This window comes from Nesoenas mayeri, assembly GCF_963082525.1.
Source record: "Nesoenas mayeri genome assembly, contig: SCAFFOLD_40, whole genome shotgun sequence".
Lineage (NCBI taxonomy): Eukaryota > Metazoa > Chordata > Aves > Columbiformes > Columbidae > Nesoenas > Nesoenas mayeri.
Genome location: NW_027660032.1, coordinates 637,149 through 663,452, shown reverse-complemented (window position 1 = coordinate 663,452; position 26,304 = coordinate 637,149). Strand labels below are relative to the sequence as shown.

The 26,304-nt window shown below is 50.8% G+C and overlaps 1 protein-coding gene across 1 annotated transcript; it reads left to right on the top strand.

The window, feature by feature from the left end:
• Positions 1-21,592: 21,592 nt before the first annotated feature.
• Positions 21,593-22,528, top strand: LOC308052341 (olfactory receptor 14A16-like; the record flags this gene model as incomplete). Its single annotated transcript, XM_080364428.1, has 1 exon — positions 21,593-22,528. The coding sequence occupies one exon, from the start codon at positions 21,593-21,595 to the stop codon at positions 22,526-22,528; it is 936 nt and encodes a 311-aa protein (XP_080220554.1).
• Between the last annotated feature and the right edge of the window lie 3,776 nt (positions 22,529-26,304).

The following is a 26,304-nucleotide window of genomic DNA, read 5'->3' as shown; positions in this document are numbered from 1 at the left end:
GGGCTCCTCTGTCTTCTCTCTCGTCTCATTTGTCTCTCTCTAGTCCTCTGTCTTTCTCCCCAGCAGCTTCAACTGAATGACCAGGTGTCCGTGCACTCTGGTGTTTCCTCATCCCTGCCCTGGGGCAGATCTGTGTCTGTAGGGCTGGGGATCATTTAGGAGCTGGTCTCCTTGTGCAGACGGCAGAGCCGGGGGCACCAACAGCAGAGCTTGTTCTCAGCTGCTGCTTATGCAGCTTGTTGGAAGAGCGGCTGTGGGCCTTCTTTGGAAGGGAGGTTTCTTGTTCTGTGCTTCCTGCTCCTTGGGACCCTGCGCAGGAGCGGTGTTGGGGTCTGCAGAGACGGGTGGGACCTGCTGTGGTTCCTGGTGAATGTGAACTCAACTTGTCCTGATGGCCTCAAATGAAACCAGACTGACTGTAGGTGGTTTTCTTGCCTGTTTCAGTTCCAAACTACATGTTTGGCACTAAAAGACATGAGACTTTGTGCTGTTTTCCAGATGTCAGTGGCTGCGAATCAGCTGAGAACATCACTGCCCTAGGTACCAGGGCAGGTGGTCTGTGATCAGGGGTGCGGACTTGCATGGCGGTGCTTTTATGAACATTTTATGATGTTGCACTTCAAAGCCCTTCGTTTTCCTAGAAATTTTAAGATGATATTTCTTATTCGGAGGTTCAGACTCTGGTTGGACTTGATGTTGAATGGTCCATATAATGGGGTCCATGAAATAAGAATCTCGCTTCCTTGTTGTTGTTTTCTAACACTGTCTGAATTTGGTAAGCGAGAGCAAGCGTGGTTGACAGTGTCTGTTTTTTGAGAGTAACGTATTCCTGACTCTCCCTCTTTGTATGGTGAAGGTTTCTGCCTGCACTATGATTTTGCTGGGCTGTGAGGCTGTGTGGGAGCAGCAGAGGTAAGAAGTGGTGGCTTTAAAGGCATTGAAGCTGTGGTAAAACTAGCAGTTAAAGCTCGTTTCTTCCTAGAGAGCTGCCTTGCAAAAACAGTTACAAGGAAAGACCCTTGAAGTTGGCTTTTTTTTTTTTTTTCTAATTTAGTCTTAATACGGAGCTTTTGGTATTGATTGGCTGATTGATTGATTGATTGATTTCTGGGAAGCAAGAAGTGAGAGCCTGTGCACTCCCATAGGCAGCGCTGCCTCCCAAATAGGTGCACCCTTCTCCACTCCTGTTCCTTCCATGCTCGTGTAGAACAAGGCCATGCAGTCGTGTGCAGATGTGGTGATTCCAATGTGACTATGAGGTCACAGCCCCACAGTGACGTGCTGTGCTGTGTCTCGGCAGCAGCAGCAGCAGCAGCAGCAGCATCATGGTGCGAGCGTGGGGACCATGGTCCTCACCCTCCTCCTCCTGCTGGTGTCCCTGCCAGCCCGGGAGGCCCAGGCTGCTCCAGCCGAGCGCAGGGAGCAGGTGGGCGGGCAGGGGCAGCACCCAGCCCCGAGCAGCTCAGCAGGGCAGCAGTGGGGCCAGGGCTGGGGCTGGGGCCGGGAGAGCAGCCGGGCTGGGCCGGGCAGGGCGAGCCAGGCAGCACCAGGGTGTGGGCAGGGGGCAGACGCCCCCGCAGGGAGGGGAGAGGGGCTGCGGCTGCTTCAGGGGCAAGTTGTGGGCAAGCGGGGGCTGGGAGTGGTGGCACAGGGGCAGAAACCAGCACTGAGTCCCTGTGGGGCCCTCCCTGCCCCCTAGCCCCGTGCCACACGGCCCCATCCCAGGGCACGCTTTGAGCCTTTGGGCCCGTTTCAAATCAAAGCTGGGGTTGGTTTGGCCCTTTGGGCCAATTTTGAGCTCAATCTGGGCACATTTGTGCCCTTTGGGGTCGTTTCTGCCTAGATCTGGGAGTTCTTTGGCTTTGCAGTCCAGTTTCTACCCAAATCTGGGGGTGTTTGGGCCACTTTTGGCCATTTTTTACCCAAATCTGGGCATACTTGACTTTTTGGTCCAATTTCACCCCAAATCTGGGGATGTTATACCCCTTTTTGGCCAGTTTTGATCCAAATCTACTGGTGCTTTGGTTTTTCTGGCTCTTTTTACCCGATATACTCAGGTGCTTTTGCCCATTCTTTCCCTAATGGAGGCGCTGTGTTCCCAAATATGGGATATTTTCACCTTTGCCAGCAGTTTTGCTCCCAAATGTGGACGTTTTTGCCTCTTTTGGCCACTTTTTGCCCAAATACTCAGAATCTTTTGCTGTATTAGCCAATTTAGGCCCTAAATATTTGGAATATTTAGTCATTTTTCCAGTTTTCTCCCTAAATAGGCTATTTCTCTGCAATATATGGGCATTGTTGTCCTAAACATGTTGTGCTGTGTTTTGTTTGTTTTTCTCTCTTCTTTATGTCCTCTTTTACCCGAAATGCAGGAGTATTGCTCTGTGAGCCTGGAAACCTCTCTGATCTGTGATGACTCAGGCCATGGCATTGGCAGAGCTGATCGAGCTTCTCAGCTGGATCCTGGTTACGAGCCTTGGGCTGTCCCAAGGGTGAGTTGTCACTGTCTGTCTGCTTGAGGGAATAAACACTCACGGTTTAATAGGTTATTAATGTGTGATTGTACCCAGGATCATCTCAGAGGCTTTCCAAAAGCTTTTTGTGCCTTGGTGGTGTTACACATCAAGTAATGAATATTCATTTGCCTGCAAACCTGCTAGGTCCTCAGCAAAAAGGTCACCCGTGTTCCATTTCTAGCTGTGGGAACGTCCACCTTTGTATGTGTCCTGTGTCATTACCTCACCCCCTCCCATCACTGCAGGTGACTGAGGAAGAAGGAGATCACAACATGCATGGAAGCTCCTCACCCATGGTTGACTCCCTGTTTGGTTCCTGCAGTCCCATGGTGATCAAGCCTCTTGGTGTAATCCTGTTCCTGAGCCTGGGGCAATCCCAGGGTAAGTGTTCAGTCTTCATTGGTCACTGGCCTTCTGCATTTGCTAATATTTGGTTTATTATTTGTTAACATTTTCCTGCAATAGCTGCGCCTTGCAGTAGCCAGCAGGCTCTTTGCTAGAAGAAGCATGGATGATAATTTTTTGCCCTGGTGCTCCATGCTCCCACCTTAGTGTGGGTTTTCGTTTGTGTGTGTGGGAGGTGTCCTGGTCAGAAGGCCCTGAGAGGCCCCATGTTTGTCCATCTGGTCCTTGAGGGGTGTTGCATGTGGCCTGGACACAGTGGTTTGGAAGCTGCCAGGTCCCAGCCAAGGGGTCTGCATAGAATGCGCGGGTTCTAGGACCCTGGGCGTTCCCCGGGAGGTTTTCAGGACCCTGGGGGTTCCCCAGGAGGGTTTCAGGACCCTGGGGCTTCCCCGGGAGGGTTTTAGGACCCTGGGGGTTCCTGGAGAAGGTTTTAGGACCCTGGGGGTTCCGTAGAGATTCGTAGAGCCCTATAGGGACCCATAGGGACCTGTAGCGGCCCATGGAGCCCCAAGGAGCCCCATGGAGACCCAGAGAGCCCCATAGAGACAATAGAAAGGGAGGATTAAAGCTCTTTGCCAACCGCTCCATCTCTGCGCTGCTCGCAGTGCCGGCTGCCGAGCCAGCGCCAGATTGGGGCTGAGTTTAAAGCTGGGTGAGCTCCAGGGAGTCCTTTCTCCTGACAGCTCCAGGCCTGGTTAGTGGCCACTGCAAGTGCTGGATAAATGTTGGCAAGATGCTCCTGCCGGGAAGAGAGAGAGGAGCTGCCACTGGGATGGGTTTGGATCCTGAGGACGCAGCGGTGGGTGACAGGGGTGGCCATTGCGGAGGGGCAGTGTGAGCTCTGGTGCTGCTGTCTCCAGGTTGGCTCACCAGACCCAGGCCACCATGCTGGTTCACCAGATCTTTGGCGGATCCCTGTGGTTCCGTGGTGAGCGCTGGCTGCCAGGTCCTGGGCCTGTGACTCTCAGGGCAGCGGTTTCCCTGAGAGCCTTGCAGTACAAATCTTTTGGGAAAACTGCTGAGTGTGTGTGACTTATCCAGAGGTGCAGCTGCTCAGTCTTGTGGTTCCTGTGGGTTGTGGCGTGTGTTGTAGTGATGAAAAAAGCTGTTGGCTGGGGGCCCCCAGCTCTTTGCCACCAGCTGAGGAGCCCATGTTAGCAGTTATGTAGCAGCACTTGCTGTCCCAGCACACAGTGGAATTGCACGCTGTGAATCCTGGTGCCGACATCCCAGAGCCCAAAGGTGGAGAGGGGGAACACGGCAGCTGCCTGTGCTGTGCTGGGGTGGTGTTGGGTGCAGGTGTTGTGCCAGGGTATGCTTACTGCTCTTGCTTTTGCAGTGAAGTTCTCAGCGTGCAAGAGCATCTGGGAGAGCTCTGACCCTTTCCTGGACCTGGTGCTGGAGATCAGGTAGTGGGGCAGGGTGTGGGTGGGGGAGCTCTGCTCTCACAGGGGATGTTCCTGCAGCTGCACCGTTACTGCTCTCGAGGCTGCTTAACTGCCAGTGTCAGGCAGGGTGCAGGCAAGAGGGAAGCAGCTTCTGTTGTTGCGCTGCCTCTGTCTGGCAGAGCAGAGCCTGTTGCCTGAGCATGAGCCACGACTCCTCCATTGAGGCTCCATGGGACTGGGGACAGTACAGCCGTCCCTCATGGCATGCTGGCCAGTGCCTGGCTGGGGGCAGGCTCAGGGGTTTGGTGCAGTCTGTGGCCCTGTGCTCATGCTCTGTGTTATCTCTTGGGGCCAGTGTCTCTGATCAGGTGAAAAAAGCTGAGACCAACAGAGCCAGGTCTTCACCAGCGACAGGCCAGGTGAGTCCTGAAGGCTGTTCTGGGCCAGAGCTGCAGGAGCTCTGCGAGGGCAGGTGGGCTGCAGCTTGGCAGGGAGGCAGGCACTGCACCCAATGGACAGGGGTGAGGGAGGATGACTTGCAGGTAGGATCCTGCTCAGTTAAGGGTTGCTGTGTGAGCTTGGAGGGGATGGGATTGCAGTATCACCCTGTGTCCTTGGCACAGTGATTCAGCCTGGAGGCCCAATAAGCTGCTCACCCTCCTGCAGCTGCCTCCTGTGCCCAGAACAGTTCAGAGCTCCTGCAACAGCAGCAGCACAAGTGGGGCCAAAGCAGAGCTGTCCTGGCAGAGCTCCTGGGAGAGCAAGCAGCCACCTACCTCACCCAAGCTGCTGCTGGAGCCCATCCCCAGCCAGGAGCCCAGGGGCAGTGGGGAGAATGCTGAGACCCTGGAGAGGGACTCCTGCAGCAGCGGTGCTGCCAGCCCAGTGCACGGCACAGCGGGGACCTGCCCAAAGCGTCCCAGAAGGCCCAGGGTGGAACCAGCAGCTTCTGCACCTCTCAGGAAATGGACTGTAGCATAGACCTCCCTACTGGCTCCAGCACCGAGCTACCTGCCCCCAGAGACTCCAAACCGGCAACATTGAAATCCTCCCTGTTGGCCAGTGCTGCTCTGGAGCTGAACATCACCATGTCTCCACCATCAGCCATGAAACTGGTGCTTTCTGCCAAAAAGTGAGTCTGAGCTTCTGCCTGGAGTCTTCAATAGGTGCCTTGTGTCTTCTGAGCTGGAGATTGTATTGGGGAGAGTGTAGACTGGATGCTGGGTGTCTTGCTAAGCTGGAGGCAAACATGGAGAGCCCCTCAGCCCCAGGGCTGCAGCAGTTGCTCTGGTTTGGGGCACAGGGCCAGGTCCCCGCTGTTGTTCCCATCCCTGATTAAGGCTGGAGAAACGCCTCCTGTCTTCTTGCTCAGGACAGAGGGGCGGCTGTGCCAGCCCCTGGAGCGGGGTGGCCTCACCAATCTTCTCTGAGTGTCTTGTCCCCTGGGGCGATGGGAGCAGGTGAGTCCCCAGCTGGAGGCTGCAGAGTCTCCTCCTCCCCACACAGGGGCTGGGACCGGCCCTCTGGGCGCCGCTGTGCAACCCGGGCTCAGGACAGTGCGCTGGGGTTTCTGTTGTTTAAATTTCCTTCCTTCCTTTTTTCATTTCTGCTCCTAACAGAAAACACTTCTGATTTGTTGACCACCCCCACTTTCCTCTCCCCTCCTGTGTCTTTACCCTTCCTTTTTCCCTGGGCTCACCTTCTTATTTTCTTCTCTTGGCTCATGGAAAACTCTTTTCTTTAGATCACCAAGGTTGTTGGTTTTTTTTTCATGTCAATAACTGCAGCGCAGCATCCTGTGGAAGGCGAGCAGAAGTGACCATTGCACACCACCTCACTCACAATTTGCCAACCACACCTACCCCATGGACACCACCCACCCCAACTCCTTGGCCTTTTGGCAAGTCGAGGTAAGTGGTGCCAGTCGCTCCCAGGCTCCTGCACGGCAGCAAGGCCAGTAGTCCAGGAGGCAACTGTCTGACATGGCAGGTGGCCCGGGGGAGTGATTTCAGCAGCCACCTGTCCTGTTCTCTTGGATTGGCTAAGATGGGAGCAGTTGGGTGCTGTGCTTGTGCACTGTGGAGTGTGGAGGAAGAGGGGGGCTCCTGCTCCTGACCTGGCCTTCAGATCATGTCAGCCTCTTTTCCTGTTCTGCAGGCTGTCCTCGTCTGCTCTCCATTGGCCAAATCCTGAAAAGCCAACCTTCAGCTTCATCCTCAGCTCAGCCCTTTGGCTCCCAGCCTCCCCGTGACCACCCGTTCCACTGCCCACCCTTCGCACCACCTTCCTCCCTGCAGCAGCGAGGAGCCCAGCCAGGTCACCGCTGGTTCCTCCAAGAAGAGGCAGTGTAAGCAGCCCCGTGGAGCAGACAGCAGCCCCTGTGCTCTGGCTCTGAAGGACAAGGATCAAGTCTCCAGCCCCCAGGGAAGAAGAAGAATCATCTCGCAGGAGGGCTCAGTGTCCCCTGGGGGGAAGGAGGTGGCAGGCAAGGGTCCCAGCGGTGGCAGGGAGGCACCCAGCTGTCAGCACCGAAAGATCAGGCCCGTGGTGCAAGTGTCAGGCCCCAGGACCTGTCTGGACACAGAGCCCATCTGCCCCCTCAAGAGGAAGAAAAGGAGGAGATGGAGGAGACAGAAGAGTGCTGCTCAGGGTTAGAATGAGGTTTAGCATTAGGGTTCCAGACTGTGGGTAAGGGTTAGAATGAGGGCTTGGGTTTAGCTTTAGTGTTTAGGGTTTGAGGTAGTGATAGGCTTAAAGTTAGGTTTATGGGTTAGGATTAGGATTAGAGTTACAGTTTGCTGTTAGGTGCTAGGGTTAGAGTTAGGGTTAGATGAGTGTTAGGGGTTAGTGAAGAGTATTATGGTAAGTAGTTAGGGTTAGGGGTAGGGACAGAGTTAAGGTTGGCTTTTGGTTAGAGGTAGGTTTATGGTTTAGGTTTAGAGTTAGTGTTAGTGGTTAGGATTAGGGTGGGGTTAGGGATGAGGAATTGGCATTGTAGTTAGTGATAGGGTTTGGGGATAAGGGAAATGGTTAGATTTTGGGTTTGAGGTTAGGAACAGGGGTCTGGTAGTGCTTGGAATAGTGGTTAGGGTTAAGAGTGTTAGAGTAAGGGTTGGAATTTGGGGCAGAGCTGGGGTTAGCGGTTAGGACCAGGGTCAGAGTTTTGCTTAGGGTTATCATTTGTTGGTGATTGTTTCTTGGCTAGCGTGTATTAGTTAGGTTTAGAGTTAGGATTAGTGTTTAGAGTTAGGTTTCAGTGTTAGGGTTAGGGGCTAGGGTTAGAGGATATGTTAGGTTGAGAATTAGTGCTACAGGTTAGGAGTAGGTTTGTATTAGCGTCAGAGGGGGCTAGTGTTTCGTCAGATTTAGGGATAGATAGGGCTTTGGGTAAAGCACAGGGTCAGGATTAGAGTTACCAGTTAGGGATTAGGATTAGTGTTAGGTTGAGATAAAGCGTATGGTGAGGCTTAGATACGGGTTAGGGGTTTGGGTGTAGAGTTAGAGTTAGCATTAGGTAAGGTTTCAGGTTAGGTGTAGATTACAGGTAGGTTTAGGGGTTAGGGTTATGGTTAGGATTAGGGTTTGCGATTAGGGTTAGTGGTTAGTTTTCAAGTTCTAATTAGAGGTAGGGTTAGACTTAGCCTTAGGGAAAAGAATTAATTTTAGTTGTAGGGATAGGATTTGGGTTAGTGTTAAGGTGTAGGGGTTATTGTTAAAGTAGGTATGAGGTTTAGAATGAGGCTTGCAAGCTAGGGTTGGGGTTAAGGTTTAGGAGTTAGGTTTAGAATAAGTGTTAGGGGTTTGTTTTTGTGGTTAGAGTTAGAAGTAGAGTTAAGGACAGGGTTATAGTAAGCAGTTAGGACTTAGGGTTATGGTTATAGTTAGGCTTAGTGTTAGATTAGGGTTATTGTTAGGGTTTGGTGTTAGGGCTTTGGTTAGGGCTAGAGTTAGCATTAGGTTTCAGGTTTAGACTTAGGGTTAGGATTTACAGTAAAGGTTAGAGTTAGGGTAAAAATTAGGGCTTAATTTAAGGGTTAAGTTAGGGTTAGATTGAGAGTTAGGGTTAGGATTAGGTTTAGGTTTAGCATTTAGATAAGGGTTAGGTTTTAGGTAAGGTTGAGGGTTAGTGTTAGATAAGGTTTTGGGTTAGGGGACAGAGTTAGGGTTAGAGTTTGGGATAGGCTTAGGGAGCATGGTTAGGGTTAGTGTTTGGGGTTAAGGTTTTGAGTGAGGGTTATGGGTCAGGTTTTGGGTTAGAGTTAGTCTTAGAGTTGGGATTAAACTTTGGGCAAGAGGTTAGAGTACAGCGTTAAGGGTTAGGAGTTTGTGTTTGGGTTATATGAGGTTTAGGTTAGGGTTACGTGGTAGGGTTAAGGTCTAGGGTTAGATTTAGGGTAAAGGTAAGTGTTAGGAGTTACAGTTAGGGTTAGGCTTAGGAATTAGGGAGTGGGGTTAGATTTTGGGGTTAGGGGTTTGAGCTAGGATTAGGGGGAAGGGTTAAACGTAGGGCAAGGGGTCAGAGTTAGGGTTAGAATTACTGTGTTTGAGTTAGATGAGGTTTAGGATTAGGGGTATGTGTTAGAGTTAGGCTTTAGGGTTAAGCGTTATGGTTGGTGCTAGAGTTAGGAGCTAGGGATTAGTCTGAGAGGTAGGGTTTGAGGTTCGGGTATGTGTTTGCATTGGGGTTTGGGTTAGGTGTTCAAGTATTAGGGGTAGGATTTGATGAGTGTTGGAGTTCGAGAGTAGTGTCAGTGGAAGTAGTTAGGGTTAGGGGTTAGTTTTAGGAGGTAGGGCTAGGGTTAGGGTTATGTTTAGAGTCAGGTTTAGGGTTAGAGTTAGGGGCAGGGGCAGGGTTTGATTAGGATTAGGGTTAGAATTAAGGTTAGGGCTTTTGGGTTTGGGTTAGGGGTGGAGTTTGGTTTTAGGTTGAGGCTTAGATTTGTGATTACAGTAAGAAGGCTAAGCATTAGGTTTAGAGTTGGAGTTAGAGGTAGGGGTTTGCGTTAGTGTTCCCTTAGGGTGAAGAGAATTGGGTAGAATTTAGGGTTAGGCTTAGGGTTGAGGGAGTAGCATTAGTGACATAGTTAGGAGTAGCTTAGGTGTAGGAGTTGGGGCTTGGGGTAAGATTTAGGGGTTGGGGTTAGAGTTAGGGATAGGAAATATAATTAGGATTAGGGTAAGGGTTAGATTAAAGTTTAGGGGTTAGGCAGTAGTGTTAGAAAAGGTGGTTAGGGTTAGGTTTTAGAATTCTGTTGGAGATATGGGTTCGGGTTCATGGTTAGGGAGTAATGTTATTGTAAATGGTTAAGATTAGCACAGGAGATTAGGTTTAGGGGTGAGGCTAGAGTTAGGGTTAGAGTTAGGCTTAGGATTCTGTTTAGAGGTCAGATTAGGGTTAGATTTCATGTTAGGGTTAGTGTTGGGTTAGGTTGGTTTAAGGGTTGTGGTTAAAGTTAGGTTAGTGATAGGGTTATGGTTAGGTTATGGTTAGGGTTTAGTTTTAGTGTTAGGACTAGGTTTCAAGTTAGGGTTAGAGTTAGTATTAGGGTTTAGGCTTACCATTAAGGTTATAGTTAGTGTTAGGGGTCAGCATTAGAGTTATCATAAGTGTTGGGTTTGCGTTAGGGAGCAGTGCTACAGTTAGTGGAACTGGTTAGGCTTAGGTAGGGTTAGTTTCAGGGTTATTGCTCGAGTAAGGGTGAGGTTTAGATTGATGGTTACTGGCTAGGGTTAGGGTTCAGGTTTAGGGCTGAGCTTTAGAGTCAGCTTTACGGGGTTGGTGTTAGGCCTAGGTATTAGGGAGAAGAGTTAGGATAAGGAAGGATAAGATTATGGCTAGGATAAGTGGTTAGGACTTAGGTTTAGGGTTATAGTTCCTTTTAGTGTTAGATTAGAGTCAGTTATTGGGTAGCATTACCAGTCAGGGAGGAAGGTGAGAGTTAGGGTTTGATGTTAGCGTTAGATTTTGGGTTGGGGATATTGTTAGGTTAGGGTTTGGATTTCTGTTTATGTGATGTTAGTCTTAGGGTTAGAGTTAGGGGTTTGTCTTAAATTTTAGGATTAGTATTTAGGTTTACATTTAGGCTTAAGTTTTAGAATTTGGTTTAGGGTAATGGTTGGATTAGGGTTAGCGTTAGGGGTTCCGAAGTTGTCTTAGGGGTAGAGTTAAGTTTTGGGGTTAGATTTAGGGGTAGGGTTAGATTAAGGTTTAGATTTAGAATCAGGGTTAGGGCATTGAATTAGTTTTAGAGTTAGGGTTAGAGGTTGGTCTTAGATTTAGCCTTTGCTTTAGGATTACAGTAAGTGATTGGACTAACATTAGAGGTTTAGATTTAGGGATAGGTGTTAGAGGTAGTGTTAGGGTTATTCTTAGGGTTTGATGAGGATTAGGTTTAGGGTTTAAGGGTAGGGATGTGGTTAGTGGTAAAGATTAGTATTAGGGTTAGCGTTAGAGGTAAGGATTAAGGTTAGGGGTTAGGGAATAGTGTTGGGTTAGTGTTACGGGTTGGGGATACGGAGTAGTGAAAGTGGTTGGGAGTAGGTTTAGGTACTAGGGTTAGATTTAGGGTTAGGGTTTGGATTGACATTTTGGGTTTGGTTAGTGTTCAGGTTAGAGTTAGGGTTGGTGGCTAGTGGTTAGTTTTAGATTTAGAGTTAGGGTTAGGAGTTAGGGTTAGGGTTAGAATTGGGGTAAGGGCTTGGGGTTACAGTTAGATTAGTTTTAGGTTAGTGTTAGGGTTGGTGGTAGGGGCTTACTTAGGGTTAGGGGTTAGGGAGTAGCATTCTTATAAGTGGTTAGGATTACTGTAAGGGGGTAGGGTTAGGGGTGGGGATAGGGTTAAGGTTAGAATGATGGGTTAGGGTTGCAGTTAGGGTTTGGGATTGGGGGTAGAGTTAGGTTTCGGGACAGGGGTTTGGGGTTCAGATTAGATTCAGAGTTAGGGTTTAGGATAAGGATTAGGCTTTTGGTAAGCGTTGCGTTAGTGTTAGGGGTTGGGGATATGCAGTAGTGGAAGTGGTTAGGAGTAGGTTTAGGTAGTTTTAGATTTACAGTTAGGGTTAGGTTTAGGGGCCAGGGAGTTGTGTCAGTGGAAGTGGTTTAGGTTACGGGTTAGTTTTAGGATTTAGGGTTTGAATTAGGGTTAAGTTTCAGATTAGATTTAGGGTTAGGGTTAGATTAGAGTTAGGGGATGGTGTTTCCAGTTAGACTTATGGTTAGGGGTTTGGATGAGGTTTACAGTTAGGATTAGATTAGTAGTGTTAGGATATAGTTAGTGTTAGAGCTAATGATTAGGTTTCACAGTTAGGGAATAGTGTTAGTGTAAGCAGTTAGGGTTAGGTTTTAATATTAGGGTTGAAGGGTAGGACTAGGGTTAGGGTTAGGTTTAGAGTTAAGCTTATGGGTTATAGAGTTAGATTAGGTTTAGAAGAGGGTTAGAATGTAGGGTTGGAGTTAGCGTTAGGGGTTAGTTTTATGTTTTGGGTTAGAGTTAGGATTACGTTTTAGCTTTAGATTTAGTTAGAGTTAGGGTTAGTGTTAGGCAGTAGCGATAGTGGAATGGTCAGAGTTAGGTTTTAGATTTATATTAGAGATTGAGGGTGGTTTTGGCATTTAGGGTCAGAATTCTGTTTAGTGGTTAGGGGGTAGTGTTAGTGTAAGTCGTTAGGATCAGTGTAAGGGGTTAGTTTTATGAGTTAGGGGTAGGGATAGCATTAGCGCTACGTTAATGGGTTAAGGTTTGAATTAGGGATATTTCAGGGTTAGAGTCAGTCATAAGAGTTACAGGTTAGGATTTAGGGTTAGGGCTTGTTTTAGTTTAGTGTTGGGTTTAGGACTGGTGTTAGTATGATGGGTTAGGGTTAGTTTTAGGGTTAGGCTAGGGTTATGGTTTAGGTTTAGAGGTCACATTAGGGTGATATTTCAGGTAGGAGTTTGGGTAAGGCTAGGGTTAGGGTTGGTTTTAGGATTATGGGGGGTTTGGTTTAGGTTAGATTTTGGGCAAAAGGTAGGGTTAGGGTGGTGGTTGGGTTAATGTTAAGGTTAGTTTTAGGTGAATGATAGGTGTAGGGTAAGTTTGAAGTGCAGGGGTTAGGATTAGGGTTAGGGTAAGGGATGGATAAGTGTTAGGTTAGGGCTTAGGGAGTGGTGTCAGTGGAAGTGGTTGGGGTTGGGGTTTAGCTCAGGGTCGCAGGGGGATTTGTGAGGTACCAAGGCCTGGATGAAGAGCTCCCTTCTTGGTCGCACACATCCCAAAAGACAGGGACACGTCTGTGTCTGATCTGCCTGATGCTGTCCCACCAGCAGTGGCAGATGCATCCTGGAGAGGAGTGGAGCTGCCAGGCGCTGTCAGAGGATCTCCCTGAGGTGCCACTCGCTGCCCACCCAGACTCACACACTGTCCCTGGCTGGGAGAGATACACCAGCTACGAGCTCTGGACACAGGACAGAGCAGTCCAACAGCAAAGACCATTTCTCCTGTCCTGACAGACTCTTATGACCCCTGCGGTGTGTTGGATTTAACCTGAGAAGAATGTTGATAGCACAGGGATGTTTGGTTGTTGCTAAGCCATGTTTGTCCCAAACCAAGGACTTTTCAGCAAGGAGGCTGGAGATGCACAAGAAGCTGGGAGGGGCACAGGCAGGACAGCTGGCCCAAGTGGCCAAAGGGATATTCCACACCATATGATGTCATGCTTGGTATGTAAACTAGAGAAAAGTTATCTGGGGGACCGCTGTTTGGGATCTGGCTGGGTGTCACTCAGTGGGTCGTGAGCAATTGCATTGTGTTTGACTTGGTTTATATCTCCTGTTATTATTATTACCATTTTTGCAATTACTACTATTACTACTGCCATCATTATTATTATAATTACTATTACTCTAATTATTTTATTTATTATCATTATTATATTTATTGTAGCTCTTGTAGCTATTGTTGCTATTGTTGCTGTTGTTATTGTTTTGCCTTTCTGTCTCATTAAACTGTCTTCATTTTAACCCAAGATGTTCATTTCTTTCCTGATTCCCTCTCCCATCCCACTGGGCTGGAGGGAGGAAGAGAAGGGCTGTGTGTGATGTTCAGCTGCCCGCTGGGTTACACAAAACAGTCCTGGTCAAAGGAGTGATCATGCAGGTGTCTCAGAGGAAGAGCTGAACCTGAGGAGGGCACAGGGTAACAAGGGCCCTTCAATGCCAGGACAGGCTGTGAGGAGCCAGGATGCCAAAAGATGTCAGACTGGAGAATGTTTCAGGACACCATCTTGGTTCAGCCCTCCCCTGCCCTTTGTGCCATGAGAGACACCCCATGGTCCTGCCCAGCCTTGTCCTGGGCTCCTGAGCCAGCTGGGAAGATGGAAAGGGCTCAGCAGCAGTGATCCTCCTCCAGCTGGGTCTGTTTCCCAGCCTAACCAGCGTGGCCAGAGCAGAGTCACCCATGGCCCCAGGGCACCACAGCCCCTCGCTCTGCAGAGCAGCATGGCCAGCTCAGGGCCCTGTGGGGAGCACAGGGAGGGAACCAGGACCAGCCGGCCAGGCCAGGCTGGACACCCACACCTGGGGAAAGGGATGTCCCTGGAGAAGAGCAAGGGAGCATTTCTGTGCCTGCAGGGAGGAATCCAGGAGCAAGAGAAACCTCTTTCTGCAGACACTCATTGGGGTCAGGCTGCTCTGTTGCTGGAGCAGGACTCTTGTTCTGGTCTGAGGAGAGGGGCTGGCACTGATGGACACAGGTCATCTGTGGTGGGGATCTGCTGGAGTTGAATCTGCTTTTCCTGTCTGTCCACACCTCCTCAGGAGACACTCTGCGTCGGTATCCATGGGGGAATTCTTCTGTCGCATGTTCAAAGTGCTCACTGCCAAACAGTGTCATCCTGACCAACTTCTCTGTCATCCTCACTCACACAAGATAAATCAACCTGTTGCCCATGTCATTGAGCAGCTCCATAGATCTGAGCTGATCCTTCACACAGGGGGATCCCTCTGTCCTCACTCTCCCTGAGACTCTCTCCAGCAGACCCTGTATCCTTCACCTGAAACACCACAGCTCAGCAAGCTGCCCCACCTCACCTCATACAATCCAAAACTGTCACAGTGCTTTGACAAGACATGGGGCACCTCCTGGCAGCGGATGTTCGGAAGCTTGTTCAGTGCTACACCACCTGGGTTTCCACCATCCAGAGGGACACAGATTGCCTCTGTGATACCCCTCTTGTAGAGCCAGACCTAATGAACAGCATTTTAAACAATACCTCAGACTCTGAGCGCATTTCCTTTTGGGATCATACCAGACCAGCATCAACTGGGGAAAAACACTCTCCCAGCACTCTTGGATGCAAACCCTCTGGTCCCAAGGGCTGGTAAGGCTGCAGTTTGCTCATGAAACCCCTGGCTTGATCCCCATCCACCACAGTTGTTGCCCTCCAGAGCTCTGCCTGGAAGCAGAAAGGCCTGGAAGACTTTGCTGGTGACAACTGATGCAAAGACACGGAGACATCTCAGGTCTACCTACACCTTGTCTTACTAAATTCAGTAGTAGTCTCCCAGTATTTAGGATTCTCCTTTAGCTGTTTCTGAATTAGCAACAGCTTATCTTGATGACCTTCAATTCCTTTTGGAGTTTTAATTGTGTTCTGATCTGAACCATTGCTGTGCCTGTAGGACGCTGTCCTTGAAAACTAGATGTATCCAGGCATATTGTGAAAGTATTTGGTCTTTTTGTTGATTGTATCATCGAGAGACTGAGTGAAGATCCCTGTGTGATGTGCTGCTTGTCCATGCAATGCCTGCAGCTGTTGGGTAGAGAAGAGACCAACCTTGCTTTTCTGATGACATCTGATGACTGATGTCCCTGGGAAAGCAATGGAACAGCTTATCCTTGGTGCCATCTCAAGGCACATCAAGGATAAGAGGGTTATTAGGGGCAGTCAGCATGGCTTCACCAAGGGTAAGTCATGCTTGACCAACCTCATAGCCTTTTATGAGAATGTAACAAAGTGGATGGATGATGGCAGAGCGGTGGATGTGGTCACCTTGACTTCAGCAAAGCCTTTGACACAGTCTCCACAGCATCCTCACAGCTGAGTTGAGGAGGGGTGGTCTGGACAATAGAGTAGTGAGGTGGGTTGCAAACTGGCTTAAGGAGAGAAGCCAGAGAGTGGTGGTCAATGGTGCGGAGTCCAGTTGGAGGCCAGTATCCAGTGCAGTGCCTCAGGGGTCTGTACTGGGGCCAATATTATTCAATATATTCATTAATGATTTAGATGAGAGAATAGAGTGACTATCAGCAAGTTTGCTGATGACACTAATCTGGGAGGAGCGGCTGACACGCCAGAGGCTGTGCTGCCATCAGAGACCTGGACAGGCTGGAGAGTTGGGCGGGAAATAACCTGATGAAATTTAACAAGGGCAAGTGTAGAGTCCTGCATCTGGGCAGGAACAACCCCAGGTTCCAGTATAGGTTGGGAAATTACATATTAGAGAGCAGTGTAGGGGAAAGGGACCTGGGGGTCCTGGTGGACAACAGGATGGCCATGAGCCAGCACTGTGCCCTTGTGGCCAGGAACACCAATGGCATCCTGGGGTGTATTAGAAGGGGCGTGGTCAGTAGATCGAGAGAGGTTCTCCTTCTCCTCTACTCTGCCCCTGTGGACCCCATCTGGAATATTGTGTCCAGTTGTGGCCCCTCAGTTCCAGCAGGACAGGGAACTGCTGGAGAGGGTCCAGCGCAGGGCAACAAAGATGATGAAGGGAGTGGAGCATCTCCCGTGTGAGGAAAGGCTGAGGGAGCTGGGTCTCTTTAGTTTGGAGAAGAGGAGCCTGAGGGGTGACCTTATTAATGCTTATAAATATATAAAGGGTGAGTGCCACGAGGACGGAGCCAGGCTCTACTCGGTGACAAACAATGATAGGACAAGGGGTAATGGGATCAAGCTGGAACACAAGAGGTTCCACTTAAAATTGAGAAAAAACTTCTTCTCAGTAAGGATGACAGACACTGGAACAGGCTGCCCAGGGGGGTTGTGGAGTCTCCTTCTCTGCAGATATTCAAAATTCACCTGGACATGTTCCTGTGCGACATCACCTCGGCGTTCCTGCTCCAGCAGGGGGATTGGACTAGATCATCTTTTGAGGTTCCTTCCAATCCCAAACATACTGTGACACTGTGATACTTTATTAGAGGTTTGTTCTTTCTTTCAGCAGCTGCAGTTCAGGCTCATGGCAGCAGAGGGCTCATTAACATTGAAAATTCTCTTACAAGCCAAGGCTCTGTGCATCATTTTCCTAAAGGCTTCAAGCCAAGTGTGGATGATTAGGGGGATTTCAGGAACAGCAAAACAGAGAACATTTCCATAACAAATAGGAATAAAGCCAAATTTCTTCTATTTCCTTCCCTGCTCACTCTTCCCTCCCTTTCCAGAACAGGTGGCATCAGCAGCCTCCATTTTATATTGATGTGGAGTGTCTTCTGATAAAGACTTAATATGTCAGAAAAGTGGGTACCTAAATCACCATGTGAATGAGGAGACAGGCCAGGACAGCTCAAGAGGAGTCACACTCCTCTGGACCAAGAGGTGGGTGTCCCTGGCAATCTCAGGTGCCACAGCATAGCGATACTTGTGTTCAGGGAGCTGGTCAAGTGACCCATCTCCTGTTCTGTAATGGTGTCTGAGTTTGCTCAGGTCACCCCTGACTTGAGCCCCATCCACTGCTGGGTGTTCTCCAGACTCCTGCCTTCAGGAACCAAGTCCCAGGAGACCTTGCTGGTGAAGATGGAGGCAAAGAAGCCATGAAGAACCTCAGTCCCGTCTGATTGTACTCTTATGAAGTTCAGCACCAGGCCCACGTTCACCCTGTCTATTCTCTTACTGCAAGTGAAGCTCTGTCAGCTCGTCTTGCTGCCCTTCCCCTGCAGGTATCAAGTCCAGAGGAGCTTTGTCATCATCCCCACGTCCATGGACAAGGTTTCTAAATTACTCCTTTGCAGCTTCCCCTGCTCCCACCTCCTGTGTGCTGCCTTTGTACCCTGCAGCTCCATCAGTGCAGATGAGCAGCCTCATGAGATAAATGCTTCTGTTCATGGGTACTTGGAGAGATCATTCTTGTGCTTGGAGCAGCCTGTCCTGTAAGGATTATCAGATTTCCTGAGCTCCTTCACCCTTCAGATCTACTTCCATGTCTCCACTTTGCCCACCATCCCCCAGTATGTCAAAGTCTTCTCCTCTGGATTCCACCAGCCTGTGCTGTGCTGCTGGCCTTCCTCCCTGCCCTCTGGTGCCTGGGACCCCACTGTGTCCTGGTCACAACAGCCAAGGTGGACACTGATGTTCACATCCCTCACCAGCTCTTTCTTGTTTCCCAGTTACAGATTCAGGTGAGCATCACTCTTGTTGGCTCACCAGAGAGCCACATTAAGAAGTTGTCCCAAGATCTTCTAGAATGTTGGCACCTACAGCTTTGACTGGTCAATGAATGTCAAGGCAATTACAGGAGTTTGACTGATGTCAGAGAGGGCTGATTTCAGCTGCTCCAAGATGGACCCACTGCTTGCCCAATCTGAGCCACTCAGTGATGCTGGCAGCACCTCTGGGATATTGTATTTGAGAAAGGGTAAAAAACGCTGCACAACTGCAGGTGGGAGAGAGGAAGGGGGAGATGGGAGAGAAAAGCACTGCAGACACCAAGGTCATATCCCACAGGACCCAAGCAGGTCCCTCAGCAGGCCAAATCCTGCTCTCCTGAAATCCTGCTCTTGGCCTTGTTCTCATCTCCCAGGAGCCTCAGCTCCACTTTCCCATCCCTGACTGTTCCATCCTGACCAACTCTTTCTGGTTTGTAAGTGTGAAGTCCCACAGGGATATCTCAGGTCTGCCACGAGGACACGGCCCTGGAAATATGAGGCTTCTTCCAACTGTCTGAAGTAGGCCTCATCTAATTCTTCTTCCTCATCAGTCTGTACCTGATGTCCAGTCACCACAACACTGCCCATGTTGTTCTGCCCTCTCATGCTGACTCCTCAGCAATCAGCTGACATTGTCTGTCCCCAGGCAGAGCTCCACACATTCCTGCTGCTCTAACATATGAAGGGAAACGTTCCCTCAAAGTACAGACCTCTGACATTATAAGCAGTAGACGCTGAAGGCCCCACAGTTTTTCCATGAGATGGTATTTGTAGTGCCCTTCAACTCCTCATCCTGTTATTTTGGGAGAGACACCCTTATCAGGATAAACCATACGCATGCAAACATGAAGAGCTGAACACATGGAGCTTCAGTCAAGGGGGAGTGCAGACCTTGAGAAAATCTGGTGTTCGCCCATCAGAAAGCTCTAAAGATTTAAAAAGGGAAGTGACCAGTTATGTATCAGGGCAGGAGAACAACCCCATCCATCAGGACAGAGCAGGACCTGACACGCTGAGCAGTGACCCTGAGGAGAAGGGCCTGGGCACTACAAGGTCCCCACAGCAGCCCGTGGTGCACGCTCACCATGAACAAGGCAGCTGCACACGGGGCTGCATGAGGGGGAGCGTGGGGACCCAGACACCTGCAGTTCTCATCCCATTCAGTTCAGCACTGGTGTGACCCACACACACGGGTATGTGCCAGTGTGCGGCTTCCCAGTCTGGAGCAGCAGGGAGGAACTGGAGAGTGCAGGGCTGTGCCAAGGCAGGTTCAGCACCTTGTGCACATGGTGTAGGGGGCTGAGGGACCTGGGCTGCTTTGGCCCAGCAGCGCTGGGGAGGCTGCAGCAGTGCAGGAGTAGCCTGAGAGTGCTTGAAGGGCGGTTTCAGAGGTGGTGGAGGTTTCTGCATAGTGGGAAAGAGCATGAGAAAGAAATAATGGCCCAAAGTGCAGCTGGGGAGGTCCAGGCTGGCCATGAGCAGAAAGGAATGTGATGGAAGGGCAGTGCTGTGGTGGAGCAGGTCAGCAGAGGGAGTCTGCATCAGCCCAAGGCTTTGTGCTTCAAGGAGCAGCTGGGGAGGATGGAGAGATCTCAGCAAAGGAAGGAAGATGCTCAGACAGGAGCAAGGTGGGGCAGCAGGGGGGATGTCTGCAGCCTGCAGGGACAGAGGTGCAGGGGATGCCACAGCACAGGACAGGCTGTCGTGGAGATGATCACGGGATGGAAAGAGGCTGAAAGCCCCACCAGACATGAGCTCCTTCTCCCCTTGGCTATGGCTGTTGTCTGCACCTCTGATGTCTTTGAGGAGACATCTTGTCCTTGCAGCACAGGGGCCTCATGGCCTCCTTGTCCCCAGCCAGGAACCTGGGAGATGTGGGACCATGGTCCTGCCCTTGGCCTTGCACAGCCCCACATCACAGAGTCCCAGAAAGGGCCCTGGGTAACATGGGAGGGATAGGATCTGCCTTCCCAGGGCTGGGGGTCAGGGCTTGGCCCATTGATTAAGTTAACACATCCAGGTTTACTCAGCATCAGAGCCACGTTTACTTTGCTTTTCTTGACCTGTCATCTCTGCTTCCAGTTTTCTTCTCTGATTAGACTCCTGGGATGGTTTCTCAGTTGTGTCCCTCAGGGTGACCCATTAACTTTACAAGAAATTTTGGAGTTTGAATCTGACTTTGAGTTCATGAGAGGTTTCATCACTTTCCTCCAGGTTCTGACCTTCCTCCAGGTCCATGGACTCAGGCCCAAACCCACCAGAGGGGTCATTAAAGCGCCTTGTGCTGCTCCTGTGCTGCTGAGCTGGGCTGAGCTCCTGGGACACAGGGAGCTCATGGCAGCGGCAGCGCTGCAGAGAGACAGCTCTGCCCAGGAGCAGCTCCTCTGCACACGCAGCAGGGCTGAGGGCTCTGCCTGGGGATCTCAGCAGACGAGCAAGGCAGAGAGAGATTAAAGGTGGTCAGGACTGGTGGATGACTGAGAGCTCACTGGAGGAGAAACCTTTGCAGCCCTTGCCATGGTAAGTCTCTGGTGCAGGGCAGTGCAGCTGTAGCTCCTGGAGGCATCTCCTGAAACTGGCACAGGCACAGCTTGTGGGATCTGTAAGGCCTGGGCTCTTGTCAGGCCATGTTGAACAGCTGTGAAGCCGGGGGAGCACCCAGGGGTACCCAGGGCTGTCCTGCAGAGCAGGGTCCCAGCACCCCAGGGCTGTGCCAGGCAGGGACTCTGCCGCCTGCCAGGGTCAGCGCTCAGCCTGCCCGGGAGATCCCATGGCAGCAGCTGTGGGGGGAAGGAGCGACCCCTGGCAGGGCAGGCAGGGAGCTTGTGGGGTTGAAGGGGGCTGTGTGGGTCAGGGCTGCTCAGAGCTCCAGATCCCCCCACAGACATGGCAGAGGGTCCTTCTGAACAACAACATTCATACAGCAACAGTTGCCAGGGAAGGAGTCTGTGCTTTCAGTTTTCCACTCTTGCTTGTCTGGGTGTGCAGTGGGAGATGGGGATTTATTTCTCTGCTTTGGAGAAGACACTGAGACCCCAGTTCTCGTTAGGACGTGTCTGAGCTGCTCCTGAGCCCCTGCACACACAGAGCTGCCCCTGGGCAGTGCCAGGAGGTGTGAGCAGGACAGAGCTGAGCACACAGCGGGTGGGACGGGGTCTGTGACAAAGACAGGGAGCAGACCAGGGACACAGACACAGCTGTGGGCAGCACAGACATGGGCAGGGAGAGTTAACTGCTATCAGAAATGCTGGAGATGGGATTTAGGAACGTCTTTTACATCCTTTCAGTGCAGACACATTTCCCAGTGCAACCCCTGGTCTCCTCTCCTTCCCAGCAGACCCTCTGCCCCAAAGCCATGGGGTCCAGGTCACGAGTCTCCACCTCAGCAGCTGGACCTCCAGGTGAAGGGTTCCTGCAACGTGGTACACAAAAAAGGCGCTAAAAGTACTTGCTCTCCAGTGTCGTTATGTGACTGGCAACAGCACAGGCGGGTCAGTAGAAGGTTCCAAAGCATGCCTGTCTGCCTTTCTGTCCCTGCTTTATTTTCTGGTAGTACTGCAGTGTTCTTCCCTGTTTCTCTACCTGTCCATGGTGCTCTTGTTCTCTGGAGTTGGGATGAGAATGTGGGGCCGTTCTTGTTCTGACACCATCACAGGGGGTATTGATCCAGAAGTGTGTTCATGGAAATTAGATGCCCAAGCTGCATTTTAAACTGTGATGAACTGTTTTTCTCAGCTGGTAGAAAGAGAGAATGAGCGGAAACATCCCTCCATCAGGGAGGGGGTTTTCCATGAGAAACAGCATGTTTACTTTGCTCAGAGAACTCTCCCCTAACTTGTCACTGTCCTTTTCTCCTTGCACAGGTGCTCATGCCCACAGGCAGCCAATGTCCAACAGCAGCTCCATCACCCAGTTCCTCCTCCTGCCCTTCACAGACACACGGGAGCTGCAGCTCTTGCACTTCTGGCTCTTCCTGGGCATCTACCTGGCTGCCCTCCTGGGCAACGGCCTCATCATCACCACCATAGCCTGGGACCAGCACCTGCACACCCCCATGTACTTCTTCCTGCTCAACCTCGCCCTCCTTGACCTGGGCTTCATCTCCACCACTCTCCCCAAATCCATGGCCAATTCCCTCTGGGACACCAAGACCATCTCATACTTGGGATGTGCTGCACAGGTCTTTTCATTTGTCTTCTTGATAGTGGCAGAGTATTCTATGCTCACCATCATGTCGTACGACCGCTACGTTGCCATCTGCAAACCCCTGCACTACGGGACCCTCCTGGGCAGCAGAGCTTGTGTCCACATGGCAGCAGCTGCCTGGGCCACTGGGTTTCTCACTGCTCTGCTGCACACGGCCAATACATTTTCACTGCCCCTGTGCAAGGGCAATGCCCTGGGCCAGTTCTTCTGTGAAATCCCCCAGATCCTCAAGCTCTCCTGCTCAGACAACTTCCTCAAGGAAGCTGGGCTTGTTGTGGTTAGTGTCTGTTTTGGATTTGGGTGTTTCGTGTTCATTGTGGTGTCCTATGTGCAGATCTTGAGGGCCGTGCTGAGGATCCCCTCTGAGCGGGGACGGCACAAAGCCTTTTCCACCTGCCTCCCTCATCTGGCCGTGGTCTCTCTGTTTCTCAGCACTGTCATGTTTGCTGACCTGAAACCCTCATCCATTTCCTCCCCAATCCTGGACCTGGTGGTGTCTGTTCTGTACTCGGTGGTGCCTCCAGCAGTGAACCCCCTCATCTACAGCATGAGGAACCAGGAGCTGAAAGTGGCACTGAAGAAGCCGATTCAGTCATTTTTCTGTCAGCAACAATAAGTTACCCATGTCTCTTCAGAAGTGATTTCCAGTTCATCTCAGGAACCTCCTGTGCATTGAGCATTTTATCTGTGATAGCCATTTTTGTCAAGGATTTTCTTCACCCACGGCCCTTCTCCAGAGCATTGACTCAGAGGCCTGTCTACCTGTTTCTGGGGCCCTGGTACAGCTCGTGTCCTGTGTCACATCTCTGTAATACAGGTGTGGACCCATTTTGAAATCACTGTATTTCTGAAATTGCAGCTATCTTTTTGAAACACCCCACAAAAGGGGATTTCCTCAGTCTCAGTCTTTGGGGCTCGGGCTCTTCTTCCAAAGCTGTGGTCAGCCTGAATAAATTTCCCCCACAAGGCCATGCTGCTGTGCTTGTGTTTTTCATGGGCTCAGGGGAGGACATCGGGCATCATGTTACATCATGGTGCTGGCTTGAGTGTCCATCTGTGGGTGTTCAGTGTTCCTGGAGATGGTGAAGGACCTTCCGTGATCTGCCTTTTACTGTCTCGCTGTGGTTTCCAGGCACCACAGCCTGCTCCCTGTGCTCTGTGCTTCAACAGGAGAATGAATGACCCACAGAACCCTATTTCTGCATTCCCCAGCTCAGGGCAGGCTGCTCTGTCACTGCGGTAGCAGGAGCAGCATGAAAAGCTCCTGGCCAGGAGTCGTGTGCTGGTGAGAGGGGCTGGCACAGGAGGGCTGCCAGCAACGGGTGTAAAGGCTCTCTTGGAAACAAGAGCAGGGGACAAAGGGGGGCTGGCCTTGCTTCCATCATGTCATGGCTGGCCCCAGCCCTTAGGCTGATAGGCTGATCCCCCTCTCTGTCCCAATCCATCTATCTATCCACCCATCCATCCATCCATCCATCCCAGTACTCCATCTGGGTGAGCTGCCCCATCACGTTTCTCATCCCAGAGACATCATGGAATAATTTAGGTTGGGAGAGACTCTCAAGATCATTGAGTCCAATTATTAACCTAACTCTGGCACTAAACCATGTCCCTAAGAACCTCATCTATATGTCTTTTAAACACCTCCAGGGATGGTCACTCAACCACTCCTTGGCCAGGCTGTTCCAATGCCTGACAAACTCTTCCATGAAGAAACTTTTCGTAATATATGAACTGAATATTCCCAGGTGCAACTTGAGGCCATTTCCTCTCCTTCTACCACTTCCTACATTGGAGAATAGACCAAGACCCTCCATGTTCCAACCTCCTTTCAGGTAGCTGTAGACAGCAATAAGGTCTCCCCTCGGCCTTCTTTTCTCCAGGCTAAACAGCCCCAGTTACCTCCACTGCTCCCCGTCTGACTTGTTCTCCAGACTCCTCACCAGCTTTGTTGCCCTTCTCTGAACTCACTCCAGCACCCCAAGGTCTTTCTTGTAGTGAGGGGCCCAAAACTGAACACAGGATTTGAGGTGCTGCCTCACCAGTGCCAAGAAAAGAGGGATGATCACTTGCCTGGTCCTGCTGGCCACACTATTCCAGATGCATGCTGGGATGCTGGTGGCCTTCTTGGCCACCCGGGCACACGCTGGCTCATGTTCTGTCACTGTCCATCAACACCCCCAGGGCCTTTTCCATTGGGCAGATTTCCAGCCGCTCTTCCCTGAGCCCGTAGTGCTGCCTGGGGTTGTTGTGACTCAAGTGCAGGACCCAGCACTGGTCATGAAATTGAACAAGTCCAAGAGTTGGATTGTTCACCTGGGATAGAGTAACACTGAGTGCAAGTGTAGATTGGGAGAGAGCGGCTGGAGAGCAGCCCTGCAGAGAGGGATCTGGCGTGATGGTTGGCCACAGGGTCCATAGGAGGCAACACTGTCCCCCAGCAGTCAAGATGGTAAACGGCATCCTGGGGTGCATCAAACACAGCATGGCCATGTGGTCAAAAGAGGTGACTATGCTGCTGTATTCAGCATTAGTGCGGCCTCACCTTGAGAGCTGTCTGCAGTTCTGGGACCCACATATAATTACAACAAGGATGTAAAGGTCCTTGAATGCATCTAGACCATCCCCAAGCCCATTGGAGGCCCTTAGGAAGAGTTCGTCTCACCAAATATCCAGCCCAGCTTGTTGCTGCATGAACAACCAGGAGAAACTGCCCCAGGACCCTCATTCCAGACCCCATCTCCTCCACCCCATACAGGCCGTGCTCTCCCCCTTGGCACCGAGGTGGTTCCAGGGACCCAAGAGACACCTGTAGGAGGAGATGTTGGGTGGGGATATGGTGTCCTTCAGTGCTCCTCATGGTGCCTCCTGCTGGGCTTTGTGCCACTGGTCACAACCCTCTGAGCCTGGATGTTCAGCCAGTTCTCAGTGGTGCTGAGCAGAAACATGCCCACGAGCACATTGGGCTGCACTGGGAGGAGCGTGGCCACCCAGACAAGGGCAGTTATTGTCCATCGTGACTCAGCACTGGTGCGGTCACATCTGGAGCCGTGTGTCCCATTCTATTGGGAGTTCAGTGTTAGTTCGGTTTTACAATGTTTTGCGTTTTTTCAGTTGGCCCTTGGGCCTCTCTGCCTTTTGCACTTGTACTTTCTATTGCCTGGATCAGCTGTTCAGGACCAGGGTGCTCTCTTCTTTTGGGCTGCCTGTTCAGCACAACTGGAGTTATGTGGGGGATTGCACTTAGTTTCATATATTTTACGTTATGTGTATTTTAGTATATTATTAGCAGTAGTGTATTATTTTTACCGTCTTATTAATTTTTTGTCTAAACCCACGAGTTTCTCCCTTCCCATTCAGTTCTCTCCCTTATCCCACCTGGGGACTGGGAGCAGGATGTGAGCAGCTCTCATGGTATTAGTTGGTGGCTGTGGTAAAACCATGACAAGAAAGGGCAGTAGTAGCTTCAGAAAACCTGAAAACTACTTTCCAAGATGGCGCCTTTTATTTTATATTATTTTACTATTTTTGGTAGCGGGAGCAGCAAGAGAAAGGAAAATCATCAGAAACTGCAGCTCTGGAGGTCCAGAGTGGAGTCAGGATCAAGAAATGTCATTCTGAGCACAGTGCTGTGGTCATTCAGAGGGACTCAGGATCAGGCATGGCTTTGTGTTTCCAGGAACAGCTGGTGAGGATGGAGAGACAGCAGCACAGGTGGGGACACACTGGGCTGAGAACAAGATGGGGAAGCACATGGGGTGTCTGCAGCCTGTGGGGAAACAGCCACAGGCCTGGGACAGTGCAGGATGGACCGTGGTGGACATGGCCAAGGGCACTGGCAAGGCTGGATGTCCTTGCAAGAGCCAAGGTCTTTGTCCCCTTGGCTATGGCTGATGTCCCTGCCAGCGAGGCCTAAGAGGAGACACATGGTTGTCATGGCCATGGCACCCCATTGCCTCCTTGCACCCCCAGGGAGTGTCACACCATTGTCCTGCACTGGGCATCGCACTCCCCACAGCCCCAGGAAGAGCCCTGAGCCACACGTGAGGGACAGGATCTCCCTTCCAGGGGCAGGGGCTCAAGGCTTTGCCATTGTCCTTCATCAGACAAACCAAGGGCTTTCTCAGCATCAGAGCTGCTGCACTCTGCCTTTGCCTGATGCAATCACTGCCTCCAATTATCTGCTCTAACGAGTCCCTGGGAGGCTTTGTCAGTAACAGCCCTCAGTGGGGCCCATTAATGCTTCAAGGTACTTTGGAGTTTGTTCTGGCTTGGACTTCTTGAGCAGATTCTTCAGTCTGTGCTTGGTATCTGAGGTTCATGGACTCAGCACCAAATACACCATGGTGCTCATCAAAACACAGAAAGCCCTAATGAGTGATGTTTCTTTCT